At 36.8% G+C, this 20,602-nt stretch overlaps 1 protein-coding gene across 1 annotated transcript; it reads right to left on the bottom strand.

Annotated features, from left to right (window-relative positions):
- Nucleotides 1–6,123: 6,123 nt before the first annotated feature.
- LOC113068776 (myosin-7-like) lies at nt 6,124–17,499 on the bottom strand. The gene is made up of 37 exons (XM_026241633.1): nt 17,275–17,499; nt 17,033–17,176; nt 16,800–16,956; nt 16,680–16,707; nt 16,479–16,584; nt 16,159–16,251; nt 16,009–16,072; nt 15,833–15,931; nt 15,640–15,743; nt 15,163–15,301; nt 14,957–15,075; nt 14,384–14,533; nt 14,124–14,294; nt 13,718–14,027; nt 13,559–13,635; nt 13,267–13,472; nt 12,988–13,111; nt 12,769–12,905; nt 12,426–12,681; nt 11,386–11,628; nt 11,130–11,306; nt 10,886–11,031; nt 10,701–10,791; nt 10,229–10,618; nt 10,014–10,140; nt 9,807–9,925; nt 9,505–9,701; nt 9,160–9,343; nt 8,822–8,987; nt 8,342–8,466; nt 7,858–8,166; nt 7,562–7,765; nt 7,173–7,469; nt 6,975–7,079; nt 6,743–6,838; nt 6,502–6,636; nt 6,124–6,234 (listed from the first exon to the last, which is right to left on the bottom strand). The coding sequence occupies exons 1-37, from the start codon at nt 17,473–17,475 to the stop codon at nt 6,214–6,216; spliced, it is 5,817 nt and encodes a 1,938-aa protein (XP_026097418.1). The 5' UTR covers nt 17,476–17,499; the 3' UTR covers nt 6,124–6,213.
- Nucleotides 17,500–20,602: the final 3,103 nt, after the last annotated feature.

Genomic DNA, 20,602 nt, shown 5'->3' with positions numbered 1-20,602 from the left:
TTCACACTATTTTTTTAATTTTAGTATCCTCAAAGTTATCTGATTGTGACTTGCAAACCCACTACGGATGGAGGAGTTTCAATGTTTTCTCATTTGCAGTTTAAAATTATAGCATATAATAAGATAATAAGAACTTATACTAGACATAAAAGTGTATGATTTGAGGGGAAAATAATTGATAAAATTTTAGATTTTAAAAAGCTATTTAAACAAAAATAATATTGTTAGCATTACTAACTAAAAATATAAATAAAAAAAAAACTAAATAAAAATGCAACAAGACATATTACTGTTGTAATATTTCTATTCTAATTATTTCTATTTGCAATATTTAATTGTAAACAGGGCTTAAAGTTATCGAGCACCGTGCCGGATTTCTGGCTGCGAAAAAAACAACAACATACATTTATAAAAATAAATAAATCTTGTTTATTAATATTACTTTTAAGTCCACGAGTTGGCCTACCAATGGTCTGAGAGGATCAACTTTCACTCTCAACCAAACTAATATTACTAGCCAAATCAGAATGTTTTGCTCTTATAAACAGGAGTCGTGCACAACAGTATCCAATTGCAGAGTTGCAGCACTGATGATGAATGGAGAAGCGCGACAAAAAGCCGCGAGGCGCAATGGTCAAAGATGCCCATCTAGTGCATATTTACATAGAAAAGCTAATTATAAAAAGCAGAGCTTTGTAAACCGTTCAGAGTAATCAGATTTGTAAAACATCGTTTATAAACATTTGCCAACACAGGAGAATTCATCAACCTATGTCTAAATATGCCATGTACTGTACATCGCGATTTGAAAATAAGTTTCTGCATGTGGACAAATATTAAAATTGATTGGATTTAAACATTTAAACTGCGTCTTCTAATGTACTTAAGTTGGTTAGTTCGTATTACATTGTGTATTTTAACAGTGTTGTTCAATAAAATCATGTGATTTCTTTGTTTTGATATTTTATTTGAACCAATTATTATTGCGTCACCGTTAGTTTATATATAAAGTCATACTAGAGCCTGGTTTCCACTTAGGTCTGTTTGTGTTACTAACAAATATCAGATTACTCTGTTGTCAAAATAATCAGTAATTTGATTACCAAAATACTCATTAGTTAAAGCCCTAGATTAGTTAAAATATTTCTAAATACAACTGCATTATTTTACGTTTTGTAATTAAAAGACAAATATTTTGTCATTGAAATTTTCTTAAAAACAGCTTTAAAATATTGTCTTCTTGTAGTGAACCAAGTTATCTGTATTTTGTCTCATCTCGTGAGCTAAGTATATTGTCACACCCCTAGTGTCGATAAGCAGTGATATAGCTAATTTTCATAATTTGTATGATACAGCTTTCATTCTTCAGGTCAACCATATATTCATGAAAAAGAAAATCAGTTTGAATAAAGAAAGCAATAACTTTGCCGTAGTATCCTTTCAAATGTTAAAGTTGTCACAGTCATTGCATAAGGAATTTTTTTTTTTGCTTTAACCCTGTGTAAAATAAAAATAAAATTTTAATAATAATAATATATTAATTGTATTTTACATTACAACTGTACAATGATAATATAATACAAATACAAACACCAGCCCAAAATTAGCTGCTTACATGACGTATGTTTAATTAAGAGAACACACACACATATATATATATATATATATATATATATATATATATATATATGTGTATATATATATATATATATATATAGAGAGAGAGAGAGATAGAAAATAAATGCTTGTAAAAAAATAAAATAAAATGGGACAAAAATACTCAATAGATAATGATGATACAAATGCTACTAATGAGAACTATAAAATGCATTAAGGATTACTAAGGATTAATGATCTGCTGGATTCATGAATATTAATCAAGTTTTGTGCATTCGTTCGCACTGATTTGCTGAAATCAAAACAAGGACTATAATACTGTAGGTGAGTGCCAGCCAATGAGATTGCCGTTCGCGCATTAGCTCCGCCCACTACCGGAAAACCCAGGAGCTCTTAAAAGCTGAAGAATTCCAAAGGAACGCCATTATTTTAAGAGGAAAATACAACAAAGAATATTGTTTACATGTAACGTGTCAATTCTCTCTCTCTTTCTCTCTCTCTTTCTCTCTCTCTCTCTCTCTCTCTCTCTTTGTGTGTGTGAGACAAAGCGACACCTTCACACTAGAGTTTACGGTATGTCAAATACAGGTACATTGCACATCCATTCAGATGAACTGAAAAACAGCACAGTTCGCTTGATGGAGAGTGAAACTCTGAAGCGCTCAATCCGAGTATTCGGCGAGTGAAAATACATATGTGCTAAACTTATACTCCACCTCCAGCTCACACACTGGTGAGAAAAATCTGAGACATCATTTAGTCGCTCAGTGTGGAGATTTCGTTGCATATGCGAGTGATTAACTCACAATGTAGAGGGTTGGCCAAGCAGACGTTTTCTCAAGTTTCTGAGTCGAATGTGAAATTGTCTGCAGCAGGTTACTTTCGTGGTTTCAGTGGTAAGCGTGAGTGCCTCATTAAGGCCTTGAGATCAGAGAACCCCAATGTCCTGTCTGTTTTCCCTTCAGCTGCCAGCTCCGTCTCTTGCTATGACGAGGTGGAACATTCCTATCCACACTCTTCTCTGAGACGGAGGCGGTTCATTCTCAGCTGTTTAGGCTCTTTGACGCCTCGCCTCACCAAAAGGTTAATGACTTGAACCATTGTGCAGGCTATTAATGTATAGAGGGGGTGTCTGTTTGTTTGATTCACTTCGCAAGCGTCCAACTGGACGTCACATGATGCTTTAGCTCCTTTGATTGAGTTGCTTGTCATTTCTTCATTATCCCTTGCTCAAGCCAGCTGTATGATGGAAGCAAAGAATACAGGTAGGGCTGGGCGAGATGGCTAAAACAATTATCACATTGAGTTTCAAATCTTAATTTTTCAAGTTTAAAGGCAGATTTTTGCTCATAAGTGCACATTGTGGAAACCAGATTTTTTTTTAATTCTTGACATTTTTCTAGTTATTTTTCCTTAACAAAATAAGTATCTTAATAGAAAAATTTATTTCTTATTTTCTGCGTGTTCTAATATCTTCAGCACAGTTTGCACAGTGTATAATTGTTGTTGTTTTTTTGGACTCTTAGAAATGCACATTTGACAGCATTTTGAGTTGAGTTAGGATGCATATGTAAATTTGGGGTTCATTATCAAAAACGGTAACATATGTAAAAATGTAAACCTACCTCATTTTTATAATCAATCTATCTGTATGCAAATTGGAAAGATTTTTGACCTCTACTGTGCAAATGTTTCTTTTTACTCCCCTCACTCTCTTGCTTCTGGTGTTTTTACCACTCTTCAATGACTGTTTGTCAAACACACACACATTGTGCTCCCTGCAGGAGAAGACCAAACACCTCTGAAGCACGGATGAAGGTAATGCTTTTTCATTTAGATTTTTAGTTGTACAATGTTTTAATTGACAGGAAAAATGTTTTAGTAATATAATTTCATGAATACTGAATGTAACCATTGAAGAAACTAAAACCATCATAATATGTGATAACCAATAAAGCAAAATGAGTAAATGGACAAACTGATGAATTAAAAAATACTAATTTCATTCTAGTAACCGTTGGGTTAAACCTTAAAGAAATGTCTGGGTCGTACTTCACACCAAAAAAGAAACAATTTTGCAAAAAGAAATCGAATCCTAAACCTCAGCGTTCTAAATCTCATTCTCATTGCTGTTATATGGGAAAAAAATATGTCAAATATAAAGTACAATTCAAAATGTGAAGCATTATAATATGATATTTGACCTGAATTTAAATTCTCTTCCAGAAAACTTAACAATTACAGTAAATAAATCCTCAAAAATAAATGAATCTGTTAATTTGTAAATTTAGCTTTTTGCAAAATGCTTTGTCTTTCTTTTGACTTTGGGGTGAAATATGACATTATTTTGTGATTCTGTTCATATGGTTATTAACAGAGAATGTGTTCTGATAATTAAAGGAAAGTGGGAGAAGATGTCACATTGTTATGTTTTAGAAACTATAAAGTTTGGGTTATTATGCAAACTACACATATGCATTCTTTAGATATGCGTTTTTTTATTATTTGTGAAGTATGTCCCTCAAACTTAATTTCTAAAATCATTCATAAATTTTGGTTAAATAAGTGAACAGAATAAATGCTGATATACACAAGTCTGAGAGGCACCAATATACAAAGGGTTACAAAAGGCTAGGTGAGATGTTACAAATGCATGCATGACAGTTTCAAGATTCTTACCAGGCAAGAAAGGGCTTAACCTTTGCTAAAAGACGAAGATGATAGAAACAAGACCTAACCACAGCAAATATCTGCTTATCAAATTTAAGCCTGTTATAAAACAAAAACCCCAGATTCTGAACACAGGTGGAACTGTAAGGTAACAGAGTATTGAGATCAACATCATAAGTGCTGTGATCATTTGAACCAAACAAGATAATTTCAGTCTTGCTCTCATTAAGACTTAAGTAATTACTAGCAAGCCAGAGTTTCAGTTAGTCTAAGCAGTCAAATATAGGCTTAAAGGCAAGCTTATCATCGCGCTATATTTATGTGTCGTCAGCATACAGATGAAAAGATACACCATATTTAGATAAAATAGAATCCAAAGGTAATGTAGAGATTAAACAGTACCGGGCCAAGAATAGAGCCCTGAGGGACACCAGAACTTAGCTGTTTATTAGAGGAAGAATGGTGCCCGAGGCAGACAGAGTAACTCCTATTTGTTAAATATGAGTGAAACTATTGGAGCACCATACCCCGAAGGCCCACACATTATTCTAGACGTGATAAGAGAATATTGTGATCGACCAGGTCAAATGCAGAGCTAAGGTCTAGCAAAACCAAATCCACAGACTGCCCAGTATTGGTGGTAAGCATTACATCATTCATAACTCTTAAGAGGACCGATTTAGTGCTGTGACGGGCTTTAAAACCAGATTGAGATTTCTAGTGTATATTGTTATCATTCCAAAAAGGCAAAAGTTGGCTCAGGACCACTTTTTCTAAAATTTTTGAGGGGAAAGGTAAATTTGAGATTGTGCAAAAATTACTCAAAAGAGTAGGATTCAAATTTGTTTTTTTAAGATGAGGCAGAACAGAGGCATGTTTAAGGCATTCAGATACACTCCCAATGGACATTTGTTGATGACAAACAACAAATCAGGGTTGATAGCTTGAAAAACTTGCTTAAGAAAATGTGTGGGAATCACATCCTGAGGGCAACTAGCAGGTTTCAAACCAGCAACAATCTCATTAAGAGAGTCCAAGGTGATTGACTCAAAGACAAACCACGTAGAAGAGCAGAAAGGAACATCAAGTGGTGTATATTCTGATAAAGGCAATAGAGATTTAATCAGTGAGATTTTATCATTAAAATATCTTGCAAAATCCTCACAAAGAGAAACAGATGTCACAGGAAAATGACTAATAGTGGGATTGAGAGCAGAATAAATTATTGTGAATAAGGCTGTAGGCCTAGTAGTGTTACTTAAAAGTACCTCTAAGAGATATATACGCTTAGCATCATTAGCAGCTCGCTGAAATGCAGAGAGAGAGACCTTTAGGATTTCATAGGAAACTTGTAATCTATCCTTATTCCACTTAAGTTCAGCCCTTCTACAGGTCTGTCTGAGTGAACGAGTAGTGTCATTTAACCAAGGCTTAGAGTTGTGTTTAATCAACTTAAGAGGAGTAACCTCTTTATCTTAATTGGAATCGAAATTATGAATCGATAAGAATCCGAATCGATAAACTTCAAACGATACCTAACCCTATCCCGGAGGTTGAGCTATGTTAGAATATACACAGAGTAATATGTAATGCTCAGTGGATTCTAACTTAATCTGTATTGTGTGGTTTACAGTAGTTTGGTAAAATTGGGGTAAAATACCCCGCCCCTTTGTATAGTTGACTCTACTTCAAAGGTTAGTGGATGAGATGTTTCTATTTAGTTTGAATTAGAGTTGAGAATAGACTAGCCTATTCTGTGGCACATGCAGTACATTCAGACATCATGTTTGGATATTGGAATGTCTGCATGGTTAAAAAAAAAGACAAAAGTAGATGAAGTATTCATTTGCATGTATGCTTTATTCTACTGAACTACAGAAGAGATCATCACAGTAATCCATGTTTGCAGAGATCTAGTTAATATTTTCACTCCTCATCAGCCCCCTTCTGTTGGGAAAAGAAAAAACAAGTTAAAAGAAAATAATGTTAACATAATAACATAATACAAGAGTCATGTACAATACAAGTTAACATAATAACTAATTAACATGGATGTTTTTTTTTTTTTTTTTTTTTTTGTCTTGGAATCGTCAAATGCATTTCAACAAGTGCATTATATAAATTGATTTTTTCACTAGTAAAGAGTAACTAAAGAGTGCAGATTTAGAATATATCAGTAAGTTTAACTATGTGTTTATTTTTGCCTGCTCTTACCTTGGATCCTGTATCACGACTCTTGACTCTCAGCTTGTTGACCTGAGATTCAGCAATATCAGCTCTCTCTTCTGCTTCATCCAGCTCATGCTGAATCTTACGGAACTTGCCCAGGCTAGAATTGGCTTGTTCTTCCTATAGAATATACATTAATTGATTTTAGATCAGAATCTAATTTTAGCCATATGAAATAACTGCATTTGATCATATGATGGCACTCTGGGGGGAAAAGTATACTTACAGCCTCTTCAGCAACTCTCTTGTAGGACTTGACCTTCAGCTGGAGTTTGTCCACCAAGTCCTGCAGGCGAGCCAGATTCTTACGGTCTTCCTCAGTCTATGGAAAGCAATACATATTTTAAGTACTAGCAGTATATGTATACATTTCATAAATTGAATACATTTTATGTATTTAGTAAATAACAATCAAATAGTCCAAGGCAAAAACTGCTTGTAGGCAATATTTTTCCTACCTGGTAGGTGAGTTCTTTGATGCGTCTTTCATATTTACGAATCCCCTTGACAGAGTCACTGGCCTTTCTCTGTTCTATCTCCACCTCACTTTCCAGCTCTCTCACCTAACAGATGTGTAAGAATTTTAGCTAATCAAACAGAATGAACATTTTACAGAAAGCACAATAGACTTCTTTCCAAAAACATCAGCAGCCTACCCTGGCTTCCAGTTTCTGAACCTGCTTCTTGCCTCCCTTCATGGCGATCTGCTCAGCTTCATCCAGACGGTGCTGCAGGTCCTTGATGGTCTGGTCCATGTTCTTCTTCATGCGCTCCAGATGAGCGCTGGTGTCCTGCTCCTTCTTCAGCTCTTCTGCCATCATGGCAGCATCAGTGATGGCCTTCTTGGCTTTTTCCTCAGCATTCCTGCACTCCTGCACTGCCTCCTCAACCTCAGTCTGAAGCTGAGTATTATCTCCCTCCAGCTTCTTCTTCTGATTCAGCAGACTGGTGTTCTAGACATAGACCATATGGACATTCATATAGTCTCTAGATGATATTGTGAGGGTTTTGCTAGTACTGTTTATCTAGTGCAGAGGTGTCATACCTGAGAATGCAGGAGCTGGACTCTCTCACTGATGTCCAGCAGTTCCTGCTCAGCCAGTTTCCTTCCTCTCTCAGTCTGTTCCACCATTGATCTCAGCTCATCCAGTTCAGCCTGCAGCAGATTGTTGCGTCTCTCCACAATCGCGATGTTCTCTTTGTAATCATCATTACTGCGCAGAGCGTCATCCAGCTGCAGTTGGGAATCCTGTGAAGTACAAGATGTGCAAATGAAAGACTGGAGAACAAAGTGTTATTTCATGTAAGTGTCATCAAATCTGAACCGAAGATTCATCATACTTTAAGATGTCCATGAAGACCCTTAAGTTGCTTCTGGGCTTCTGATGCCTGTCTGTTAGCCTGGCTGAGCTGAATCTCCATCTCATTGAGGTCTCCCTCCATCTTCTTCTTCAGTCTGAGAGCTTCATTCCTGCTGCGAGTCTCTGATTCCAGTGAGCTCTGAAGGGTATCAATCATTCTCTGCTGGTTCCTCTTGGACTGCTCCATCTCTTCATCTTTCTCAGCCAGTTTACGTTCAATATCAGCTTTGATCTGATTGAACTCCAGCTGAGCTCTAAGGATCTTGCTTTCCTCATGTTCAAGGGAACCCTATGAAGAGAAAAAGGGGTGTTATTACTGAGATCACATTTTTGTGTAACCCTTTGTTTTGGGGTAGGAGCTCACCTCCCTTAAAATAATCTGAAATAACCAATTGCTTTAAACAACTCCTTGTTTAAAAAAAAAAGTCAGCTGAATATAAAATGGGGTGTTGCTTTTGTTTTACCTCAGCCTCCTCCAAAGCAGATTGTATCTCTTGTTTCTCCTGCTCCAGTAGTTTCCTAAGTTTCTCCAGCTCATGAATATTCTTCCCAGTTTCACCAAGTTGCTCAGTGAGGTCAGAGATTTCCTCTGTGCAATAGAAATAATGGTCACAATTTATTTTGAGGTCAAATTCTCACTATTAACAAACTATTAACTATGAATTTTGCATCAGTAAACTTCTAATTTGCTGCTTATTATTGGTCAGTAAGGTAGTTATGTTTAACTTTAGTCATTGTGTAGGATTAGGGATGTAGAATATGGTCATGCGGAATATGTGCTTTTATAAGTACTAATAAACAGACAATATGTTAATAATAGTCATGCTAACTAGTTAATAGTGAGAATTGGTTCCTATATTGAAGTGTCAACAAAATAACTTACAAGTGACCTCACAAATACAAGGAATTAAACTAATGGTTTGGAGATGTAAAACCATTCTTACCTTGGAGATTCTTGTTCTCCCTCTTCATGCTCTCCAGGTGGTCCAGTGACTCTTCATATGCGTTTTTCAATTTAAAGAGTTCAGTGCTCAGAGATCTAGCTTCTTTTTGAGCACTTTCCAGTTCAGATTGGGACTCCTCATACTTTTGCTTCCACTCAGCCAGAACCTGGTTTAAAGTTAACAATGTTAATAAGAGCAGAACCATTTTAATTAAACCATTTTAAACCATTTTAATTAAACCATTTAAGATTATTGTTACTTTACATGCTTCATTTAGATTTTGCAATTATATGCCAACGGTGAATCACTGCTTTCAAGGTACATTCTCTTTCCCTTACTTTGTCAAAGTTTCTTTGCTTCTTGTCCAGAGCAGCGGCAGCAGCATTGGATCTCTCTACATCCACCATGAGATCTTCAATCTCATTCTGCAGCCTGTGCTTGGTCTTCTCCAGAGAGGAGCATTTAGCATTGACTGCTTCCACAGCTTCTTCTGCATCCTGCAGACGCTGAGCCAGTTTCTTCCTATTATAAATAATAAAAATACCAAATATATTTGACCATCTGAAATATCATTCACTACTGAATTTTGAACGTTTAATTAAATTGTAATGTTTAATAGGCAAATCTCAAACGTAAAAGTCCAAAGATATTTTCTCTCATTACTAAAGGCCAAAACTTCTTACTTGGCTTCCTCCAGCTCTTCTGTTCTCTGGATGGCATCAGTTTCATACTTGGTTCTCCACTGAGCCACCTCAGAGTTTGCCTTGGACAGACTCCGCTGCAGCTCAGCTTTGGCTTCCTGTTCCTCTTCGTACTGTTCCCTCAGCAGATCAGCATCATGACGAGCAGATTGAACTGCATGGGCCAGGGCATTCTTAGCCTAAAGACAAACAAATATTTTTATCCAAATATTTGGATAAAATATCTAATAATTAACTCTTAAGCAGAAAAAAAGAAAAAGAGCTGAGAATGAGATTTTGTAAACCTTGATCTCTTCCTCTAGCTGTCTCTTGAGGTCTTCTGCCTGCTGAGTGTAGGACTGCTTGCCTCTAGTCAGCTGAGACACCAGGGAGTCTTTCTCCTCTAGCTGTCTGGAGAGTTCACCTGAAATCCAATATCAAAAAATTTAGATTTTTTTAAAATGATCACTATGGCACAGGTAACATAACAATATTTTATATATTGATTTTACCATTCTCAGTTTGCAGCTTGGCTTTTTGCATGGTGAAGTCATTGATTGTGCGCTGGCCTTCCTCACTCTTGGTTCTGTACTCACTCATCTGGTCTTCCAGAGTTCTGCACAATTTCTCCAGATTTGCCTTGAAGATAAAATATATGATATATGATTGCTTTCTTTTACTGACAACACATAAGCTATGTGTTAAACCAATCATTCCTCTTACTCACCTTGGCCTTTACAAGCTGCTCCATGTTGGAGACCACATCATCCAGTTCCAGTCTGAGTTCACTCTTCTCTTTCTCCAGCTTCTGCTTCACTCTCTGAAGGTTGTCAATCTGTTCTCCCAGATCGGCCACACTGTCTGAATGTTTCTTCCTCAGTGTAGCAGCGGTAGCCTCGTGTTGCAGAGTGGCCTCTTCAAGGTCTCTGCGGAGTTTCTGTAACTCGGCTTCACGTTTCTTGTTCATTTCAACCTGGGCAGCGGTGGCTCCACCAGCCTCCTCCAACCTCTCACTGATCTCCTCCAGTTCTCTGGAAAGATCAGCTCTCTGTTTCTCAACTTTGGCACGAGCGGCTCTCTCAGCCTCCAGCTCTTCCTCCAGCTCTTCAATTCGGGCCTGGTTATGTGAGGAAACCAAAGTTAATGCCAGCATTCCTAATAGTCGAACTGTTTAACCATCTAAGAATGATTAATTTTACCTGCAGCTCCTTCAGTTTCTTCTGGAGTTGGGATTCTATAACTTGACAATCTTCAATCTTGCTGTTGAGCTGGCTTATTTCAAAGTCTTTTCTGCAAAATAAACAAGATGAAACAAAATGGATTAAAATGTATTTTAATATTAAAACAAGATTTTAAAGCTTTTATAATATATAATATATCTTACTTCTTTATCCGCTCATCCATCTGCTGCTTATCATTTTCTAAATCCATCAAATTTTCTTGAGTCAACTTCAAGTCACCCTCAAGCTTTCTTTTAACTCTCTCAAGATCCATGCGAATTTTCTTTTCTTGTTCCAGAGAACCTTCAAGCTAAATTTCATCCAAAATAATTATATATAATAAATAATTATATAAAAAAATAAATAGGAAATTGATTTAACTCTAGTGTCATGTTTTGTGGCTCTCACATCATCCACTTGTTGCTCCAGCTTGGCTTTGGCTTTGGTGAGTGTGTTGACTTTGTCTTCCTCACTCTGGAGGTCATCTAGTGTTTGCTGATGGGCCTCCTGCAGAGCTTTCTTCTCTTTGGTCAGCTTAGCAATGATCTCATCCAAAGCTGCCATCTCTTCTGTCAGGTTTTTAACCTACAGAATTGTGTAACTGTATCAGAATTCTAGTCAATCCAGTCTCACTTTTCAGACATGTTCAGTGTTGAAAACTGACCTTGTTCTCAGTGGCATGTTTCTCTTTCTCCACTTTGGCCAGAGTGAGCTCAAGATCATCAATGTCCTTCTTGAGCTCAGAACATTCATCCTCCAGCTTTCGTTTCTTGGCAGTCAGCTCAGCATTCATTTCCTCTTCATCCTCCAGCCTCTCAGTCATTTCTTTGACTTTGCCTTCAAACTGGATCTTGCTCTTGATCAGACCCTCACATCTCTCCTCAGCATCTGCAAGATTATCTTGCTCCTATCAAAGGGGAGAAAATTTTCGGCAAGGGGAGAGGATGTCACTCATAGATGATTTCACATGGACCAAGCCCCCTTACCCACTGTTTTTCTTCTTACCTAACATGTTTTCCCAGGGAATTGAACCCACAACCTTGCACTGCTAACGCAATGCTCTACTACTTGAGCCACAGGAACACTATAGATTATTCGTTCAGTTAATACAAAACTGACCACAAAAACATATATGAATTCGCTGTTTCACCTCTGATTATTTTTAAGGCTTCATCTGTGGCATTTATAAGCCTTTTGACGGGTTGTGTCATGATGCTGTAAAACGGTTTCACTCACTTAGTGTACACTCTACTCCAAACCTTCTGAATGTTTTTCTCAGTTAATGTGCACAATATCATCTCACTATCTGTAGCGCCTGTCATAGCAAACCAGCATATGCTGTTGTGAATAATTAAGCGAAGCGTCGTCTTTTAAAATTTTAAAAGACACCAATGGGTCATTGATGTACTATAGTCCTTTGCCATGTCACAAATTGTGACGTCAACACGGAGTAGATTTAAAACCCGGAAGAAAAAAAAATAATGCAAAAAATAAAAATAAAAAATAATTTTTCAACAGTTGAAATTATTGGATGCTAACATTGTTCTCTGCAATACAATGCAATACAAACACCTCTGCTAAAATCTCAGAAAAAGTAGTCTGTGGTTTCATGACCCTTTAAAAGACTGTATCCTGTATGAACGCAACTGTATCTAGCATATTATTAGCATCTGCTCTAGTAATTTTTGTTCCACGTGAACTTACAGACTGCATTGCAAGCTGAAGGTCATTCTTCTCTTGGAGAATAGAAACCATCTTTTCCTCAAGCTCCTTTCTGCGAGCTTCAGTTTTAGCGTAAACCTCCTTCAACTTTAGGAATTCTTCCTTCATGTTGGCCATCTCTTTCTCAGTCTCAGCAGATTTCAGCAGAGGCTTGATCTTGAAGTAGAGCTTCATCCAGGGCCAATTCTTGACACCCATGAAGGCACGGATGTTCCACTGAATCACAAGCAAGGCATCTCTGTAGATATTTAATAAGAATGTTCAGTCATATATTATAACTTGCAAGTTAGAGAAAAGATTAATGTCCCAAGAGCTGAAAACTAACCTTCTCTCCACAATTTTCTGGAATTCCATTCTTGATAGAAAACCACGAGATCTGGACTGGATTCCAGTAATAATAAGTGCAAGACGGTCGTCTCTCATCTCTTCAAGAGTTCCCAGAAGACCAGCCTTGAAAAACACCTGAATAGCAAATAATTTTGTGTCAAAAAGAATGAAAATAGAACAGTGCCTTTTTATAAATGTATTGGTAATATAAAAATACCTTAGTATGTCCTAACTTGTACTGGCTGTGATCAATGTCAAGAGAACCCAGAAGCTTTTCTGCACCCTTCTTATTATCAATGAACTGTCCCTCAGGGATAGCCGCTGGATTTAGGATCCGGTACCTACAAAAAGAAACACATGAACAATCATTTTATACTTTTAGTGCATTATTATTTTTATTTAACGTGTATTTATGTGTATTTCTAGCAAATGCTGCAAACAGAGTTGGTGAAATTTGCAATAACTTGTGGGACATAAAATCCATTTAGTTTCATACCGTTGTTTGAAATCTCCATACAGGATCCTGTTGGGGAAGCCCTTTCTGCAGATTCTGATGCCCTCCAGCACACCGTTACAGCGCAGCTGGTGCATGACCAGAGGATTCTCCATCGCCCCAGGAGTCTTAGTCTCATTGGGAATCAGGCAACGCACAAAATGAGGGTGAGTTGACCTCAAGTTGGTCATCAGCTTGTTCAGGTTCTCCTGTTGGTAGACCATAAAGGATTTTAATTTAAATGCAATAAAACCATGTGAGAATAAAGTAGTGCCATATTATTAAATAACCTTACCCTATGGAGGGCTGACACTGTCTGGAATGAAGAACCCTTCTTTTTGGTACCTCCTTTGGCACTCTTAGCTCCAGAATCTGTGAAATACATAATATATTTGTTGTAGCTATTATATAGTAAAATAAGTGATTACCATACCACACTTTAGTATATACTTGCCTGCATCACTAGCAGCATAATTAGCAAATAGGACAGAAAGCAGTTTCATGGTGGACTTCTGGAACAATCCTACAACCGTCTCATTAAGAGGATCCTTGTTCTTCACCAGCCAGTTTGAGATGTTGTAGTCAACAATGCCGGCATAGTGTACCAGGGAGAAATGCGCCTCTGGTTTACCCTTGACAATCCTGGGCTTCTGGAAGTTAGGACTTTTGCCCAAGTGGTTGTCATAAAGCTTAGATTTGAATGTTGCATCACTGGCTTTGGGGAACATGCACTCCTCTTCAAGGATGGACATGATACCCATAGGCTAAAATGAGTAGTAGATTGAGAAAGTCAATATGTCAGTATGACAAAAAAAATAGGACTCCCCCCAACAGTATCTTCATTTTATATATTCACCCACCTTCTCAATTAACTCAATACAAGCCGCTAAGTCCATGCCAAAGTCAATGAACACCCACTCAATACCCTCCTTCTTGTATTCCTCTTGCTCCAGCACAAACATGTGATGGTTGAAGAACTGCTGCAACTTCTCATTAGTGAAGTTGATGCACAGCTGCTCAAACGTGTTGTACTGCAGGTGGAAAATATTGTAGAATCACAATGACAAAGTAGAATAATCTGAAGATCTTAAATAACATTAATCAGTAGATGTAATCTTACATCAAAGATCTCAAATCCGGCAATGTCCAACACACCAATGAAGTACTGGCGAGGCTGTTTGGTGTCCAGGGATTGGTTGATTCTCACAACCATCCAGAGGAACATCTTCTCGTACACTGACTTTGCCAGAGCACCAATAGAGTAGTACACCTGACAAAGAAAATATTAAATATGCTAAATTTGGCACACTGCAAACTCTACAGAGTGATTTTTCAGTCATGTGAGAGATACAATTTTGTTTGTATAAATAATGTCCATTTGGTAATACTTTACAATAAGGTTCCATTAGTTAATGTATTATTATTGCAGAATTTATTAATTAATCTTTGTTAATGTAAGGTAATGAAAATACAGTTGTGCATTGTAGGTTCATGTTTAATTCACTGTGCATTATCTAACGTTAACAAGCACATCTTTTGATTTTAATAATGTATTAGTAAATGTTGATATTAACATTAACTGAAATTAATAAATGCTGTAGAAGTAGTTCATTCTGAGTTCATGTTAACGAAAGTAACCAATGAACCTTATTGTAAAGTGTGACCGAATATTCTTTCAATTTTTTTTTTTTACCTGTTGGACACTCTGTCCCTTGGTGACCCACTCATTTCCTACTTTGACTCTCGGGTGGCACAAACCCTTGATGAGATCAGCAGAGTTCAGACCCATCAGATATGCGACTTTGTCAGCATCTACATGTTAAAAAGAATACAGAGCTATGAATCTATATACAATATATCTTAGACTTTTTTTTCATTTATCAAGTTGGGATTGCTGACCCTCAGTCCCATCAGCCTCTGCCTGTTCCTCTCGCTGCTTCTGCTTGAACCTCATGTTTCCGTAGTGCATAACAGCACCAGTCAGCTTGTAGATGCCTGCCTTTTCTTCTGTAGTGAAGCCCAGCACATCAAACGCTTCCTACAGTAAATATAAAGAGCGTGTCAAAATGCTTAATATTCTTCTTTTTGACAAGTTCATTAAAAGTCTTAGTTTAAACTCTAAATGGCCAAAATTGAGAATCATTTCGTCATCAAGTCATTCTAAACCGGCATGACAGACAGACTTCTGTGGAACACAAAATATGTTTTTTTTCCCCAACGTGTTCATGCTCCTATAGCTTCGGAAGAACAAGTTGTGGACCATTACTTTTTGGAGCTTGATAACCCTTGTTCATTATATGGGTGGACAATTTCTTCTAATATTTAATACCATGATATCTTGTATTGTGAACTGTCTATGTGTTAATAAACACTCACATCAGTGGCCATCAGCTCGTCACGGTCATCAATAGACTGCACTTGTGTCTCTCCTTGGGAGATGAAGGAGTAGTCATAGGGGTTGTTGGTGATTAGCAGCATCTCTAAGGAGAAATGGGAACGTAGATCAGAAAATACTAAAAAAAAAAAAAAAAAAAAAAAAAAAATTTATGAAGATGACAGGTAATTTTACCTAGCAGTTCTGGTTTTCTCTGGGAAAGGATCTGGTAGAAAATGTGGTAGTCTCTCTCAGCCTTGAGCTGATAAGTGACACGAGACTTCTCCAGCAGATCTAAATGAATTGATGCATAGATGAATAACAAAACAGATGCATTGGATGCAAGTGATGTTGGGCACTAAAGTACTTACATGTCTCAATGTCAGCAGAAGCCAACTTTCCACTGATTCCAAAATGGATACGGATAAATTTCCCCTGTAAATATAGCAATATATAACATATTCATTCAACAGACTGTGAAGCAAATATTAAATATGTACACCAATTTGAACCCCACTTACGAATCTGGAAGAGTTGTCATTTCTAATGGTCTTGGCGTTACCAAAAGCCTCCAGAGCAGGATTACACTGGATGATTTGATCCTCCAGAGTACCCTGTGAAAATTAAACGTTATAAATAATTATGTAAAACATTTGGTATACCATTGACATATGACATTGTTTTATGTAGTCTTATAAAATAATAATAGTAGTAATCCATAAATAATCAAAGTCACAAGTGGAAGAAAAAAAACTCACTGAATAATTATTTTTTGTAGGCAATGCTATATTAAAGGTATATTCATTCATCCATTATAAACAATTATTTGGGAATTAAGCACCTTTTTCTCCATCGATGGGTCCTTCTTGGTTGGTGCTGCTGCAATGCTGGCAAAGTACTGGATGACTCTTTTAGTGTTCACAGTCTTTCCAGCACCGGATTCTCCACTAAGAATAAAAACATTTAAATTAAAAGACTGATCAAATGCAGCATAGAAAGAAAATATAGGTGAAAGGAGAAATGTCGTGTGTGTAATACATACGTGATCAGGACAGACTGGTTTTCTCTGTCTGTGAGAAAGAAACAAACAAGAAAGTTGGAATTTGAATTTTTTTTACACATTCCAAATAAAAAAAACAGCATAAATACTACAAGTCATCACCTGACAGCATGTACTGGTAGGCGTTGTCAGAGATGGAGAAGATGTGAGGAGGAGCCTCAGTTCGTTTCTTTCCTCTGTAGGCAACGACCACTTCCTGGTTGTACACTGGTAGCCCCTTGTAGGGGTTTACAGTGACACAGAAGAGCCCAGAGTAGGTCTGTAAGAGATCCACAGCAAGTTTAGATCGGCTCATATGTGATTAGTGAATCTGAATGTTTTTAAATGCCACTCACGTAGATCATCCAGGCTGCGTAACGCTCTTTGAGGTTAAACAGCACAGCAGGCTCATGCAGGAAGGTGAACATCGCCATGTCCTCAATTTTATCAAACTTTGGCGGGTTTTGTGGATGAACATCAATCTCCTTCACAGTTACTGTCTGTGGATAACATACAAAAGATGTTTCACAGAACGTCTGGAGGTACTCTACATTTGACACCATTACTGTATATAAACAATACAGATATTAAACCATACCTTCCCAAATTCAGTGTTAACAGTGACTTTGTCACCGTCTCTACTGGTGATAGAGGCTTTGACGTACTCAACCTCAGCATCAGGCACAAAGCATTCCTTCTTCATGTCGAAGATGCGAGTCTGGGCCTCCAGACGCTCCTTGTCTGACTTCCGTAAGAACGGAGCAGCAGGTCCGAACTCTGCCATCAGGGCGTCCCCCATCTTTCAGTCAGACTGAGGCAAAGAAAACAAGATTCTCTGAACTAATCTCATCATGAGCTATACCTAATATTTCTAATCATCAACTGATCTGTCAGTTAACAAGCTACAAAATGTAAATATTGGATAAAAGCATGCCTTACCAGATAAAATCCAATAAAAGTCCAAGTCCTTGCAATTAAAAAAATTAGCATCATTAATAAAAAAAAATCATCCTATTCTATTGTTCAGACCTCATTAACAACTTAATCTAAATTATGCATGCTTCTGTATAGCAAAGATTCGATATTAACAAACACAAACCATCTTACCTTTAGGTGGTACAATGATGTGAGCTTGAACCATTGTGTTGTTAGGTATCGCTTTATATAGAGGCACAATGACTGTGACGTTGACTCTGTATTTGGTCTGGGTCACTTGTGTGTGTAGCTTTTTTTGGGTGCCTGAAAAAAATGTCTGTGTCAGTCTGAGCATGTGGTGTGTGGCGAAACATGAAAGATAAGAAAGGATCTTAATCACAGTGGTGCTATTTTTGTCCCATGTGTTTGTTATTTTTCAAGATATCAAATCTTTACAAAAGTTAAGTATGTGCATATGTCATAATTTGTAGTTGGTTCCATTAGCCAAATTTACACCATCTTTGAATTTTTTATGTGCATAAAATATAACAGGTGTGGAAACTCTTGTGTGAAGTGTGCCACAGTTAAACTTGCTTCACACAATCTTTTTGTTTAAATCAAATCCTAATCATACAAAGCTTAATTAATGCATGTGATGCAACCATTTTCACAGGTTTATCTTTGTGCTCAAGGATAAAGACAAGGTAACAATGCCTCAAAACCAAGATGGCTGTCAGTGAACAGTACAATTGTCAGTAGACAGCTGTAATGGCAACAATGGATATTTGCGGCCTTTTGATCTCTTCCAATTCAGAGACAGCTGCTACTCTTGCTTGTTCGTGTTTGTAGCTTTGACCTTTCTTGACTACGCAGTTGATATATCATCACCTGTGGTTTACAGGTTGTAGCAAGTTCAAGTGCAGTCATACAAATGAACAAAAGCATCATTCAAGTTCATCCATTTGTTCTTCAAGAACCCTTGAAAGATTCCCAAAACAAATGCATTAAACTGACTCTGTAAGATACAAAAAGCAGTTTGTATGTTTACAGAAGTGATGCAGCAGTAATGCAAGTAACATTAATAGAGAAAGAGCATGATTAACCAGTCAAACTAAACACTTTAACTGCCAATCACTTTTTAAACTACATTACTGTATTATCAACTCTACAGTGTTGATTTGTAGGGGAGCTGTGTGAGCCATTACTCAAGACCTTTTGTGAGGATAGGATCCTGCCTTGACCTCTCGTCCTGTTATTCTGCACCCTCCTAACAAGCACCTTACTTAGTCTTAGCACTTTTACGATCTATTCTAGGCCCCTCATCCTCTACAGCACTCCATTCTCAGCTGTCTACTAACCCTTGTTTATCGGCACTCAGGAGTAAGAATGGAAGAAACAGTGCAACCTTATGGCTAATTTGTAATTGGAGCTTCCTTTTGTCATTGGAATAGTATGGTCTTGCATCTGTTGGATTAAAAAGGAGTCTAATGTGTCTCGGCTTTTTGTCCTCTGCTGTTTCTGCAGCACATTCAACAGTTTCAAGGAAAATATATTGCTTGTGATATTGAGCCAAAAGATGCGATATACAGTGGGGTTCAAAACAAGGTTATTGTAGTTAACTAAAACCATAAAAAAGTGTTATTTTAAAAACGAACTGCTGTACAATATTACAAAAATTGTAAATTATTTTATTTCAACTAGAGGTCAAGGCAACATTTCTCATTTTAATTTAGTTTAATGATTTACTAAGTTAGCTAAATAATGTATATAGACATTTCATCTAAATAATCGCTAAAACTAGCTACATTTAAAATGTAAAATAATAACAATATTTAAAAGTATTAATAAAAACTATAATATTTTCTGATTGATGGTAAATTATTATTATTATTATTTTTTACATTTTGAGACCACATTTGAAAATCAGTGTTTGAAAATCTAATTTAAACGTGGACCATATTTTTTTTTTTTTTAAATTTTATGATTTTAGAAACATTTGAAACAAAGCTGAATGAGAAAATGACTACTTCTTGGCCACTATAGTAAACATTGATCATGTATAGTTTCTGTGTTAACTGAAGCACAATGTGCTCTTTGGTACATTCTCAGATCATACTGGATTAAAAGATCTTCAGGGTTTGCGTTTCACTTCACATTTGCCACTTTAAAAGAAATTCTGTAATTTGTTATGCCACTTTTATCTAACACCAGAATGTATTTAGAAGAATATAAAATTTGCATTATTTAGTGGTCTCGCTTTTTGAAAGCATTGTATATTTCTCTACTAAATGACACCATCTGGTGGCAGCACACTGCAGTTATCGTGATTGTCTGTACATTGTCATTGAGTATCGAAAAACTTCAGTGTGCAGTGGATATTTTAAATATCAACATCAATTTGTACATGTACGTATATAAACAGAATATCAAAACAAAAAGGCACTCTGACTAGTAAGTCTAAATGCATCGTGCATCTGCTGCATTGTGTACCCATGCTCAAAAGTTTACAAATAGCCCTCATATGCTTCAGAGCAATGGTTCATGTCTGTTACTGTCCCTCAGAGAGCTGACCGTGGGTCACCCTTCAATTTGTTTTGTTTACAAGGCATTGTTTCCTTTACTTTAGCCTTGAGGATAAAGATAACCTGTTAAATTCATTTGAGTCCCTGTATGATGGAAGAGATCAGCAAGCATTGTGTCATGCTTTGAGTCACAGTATGTAGGACACGTCTGTAGACGTCCATTACTGGAACTCTTACTGCTTAAGTTACATGACCTACTGAGGGAGAACAATGCATCCTCAATGCTGACATGGCATATTGTTTAACCACCTTGACCTTTTAAGAGCTAAGGCAATGTTAAAAACCCCTTGCCTTTCACCCCCCATTTTTTGGCATGGAGACACAAATGACATACCCAAAATAAAAAGGTGCTTCTTACTAGATACATAATCCAACATATGTTCACAAAGCTGACACTCCAAAGTTTACAAACATGAAAATAAAAATATT

The sequence above is a fragment of the Carassius auratus genome, linkage group LG49B, assembly GCF_003368295.1.
Source record: "Carassius auratus strain Wakin linkage group LG49B, ASM336829v1, whole genome shotgun sequence".
NCBI classification, from domain to species: domain Eukaryota; kingdom Metazoa; phylum Chordata; class Actinopteri; order Cypriniformes; family Cyprinidae; genus Carassius; species Carassius auratus.
Note: the sequence above shows the minus strand (reverse complement) of the source record. Positions and strands in the feature narration are given on the sequence as shown.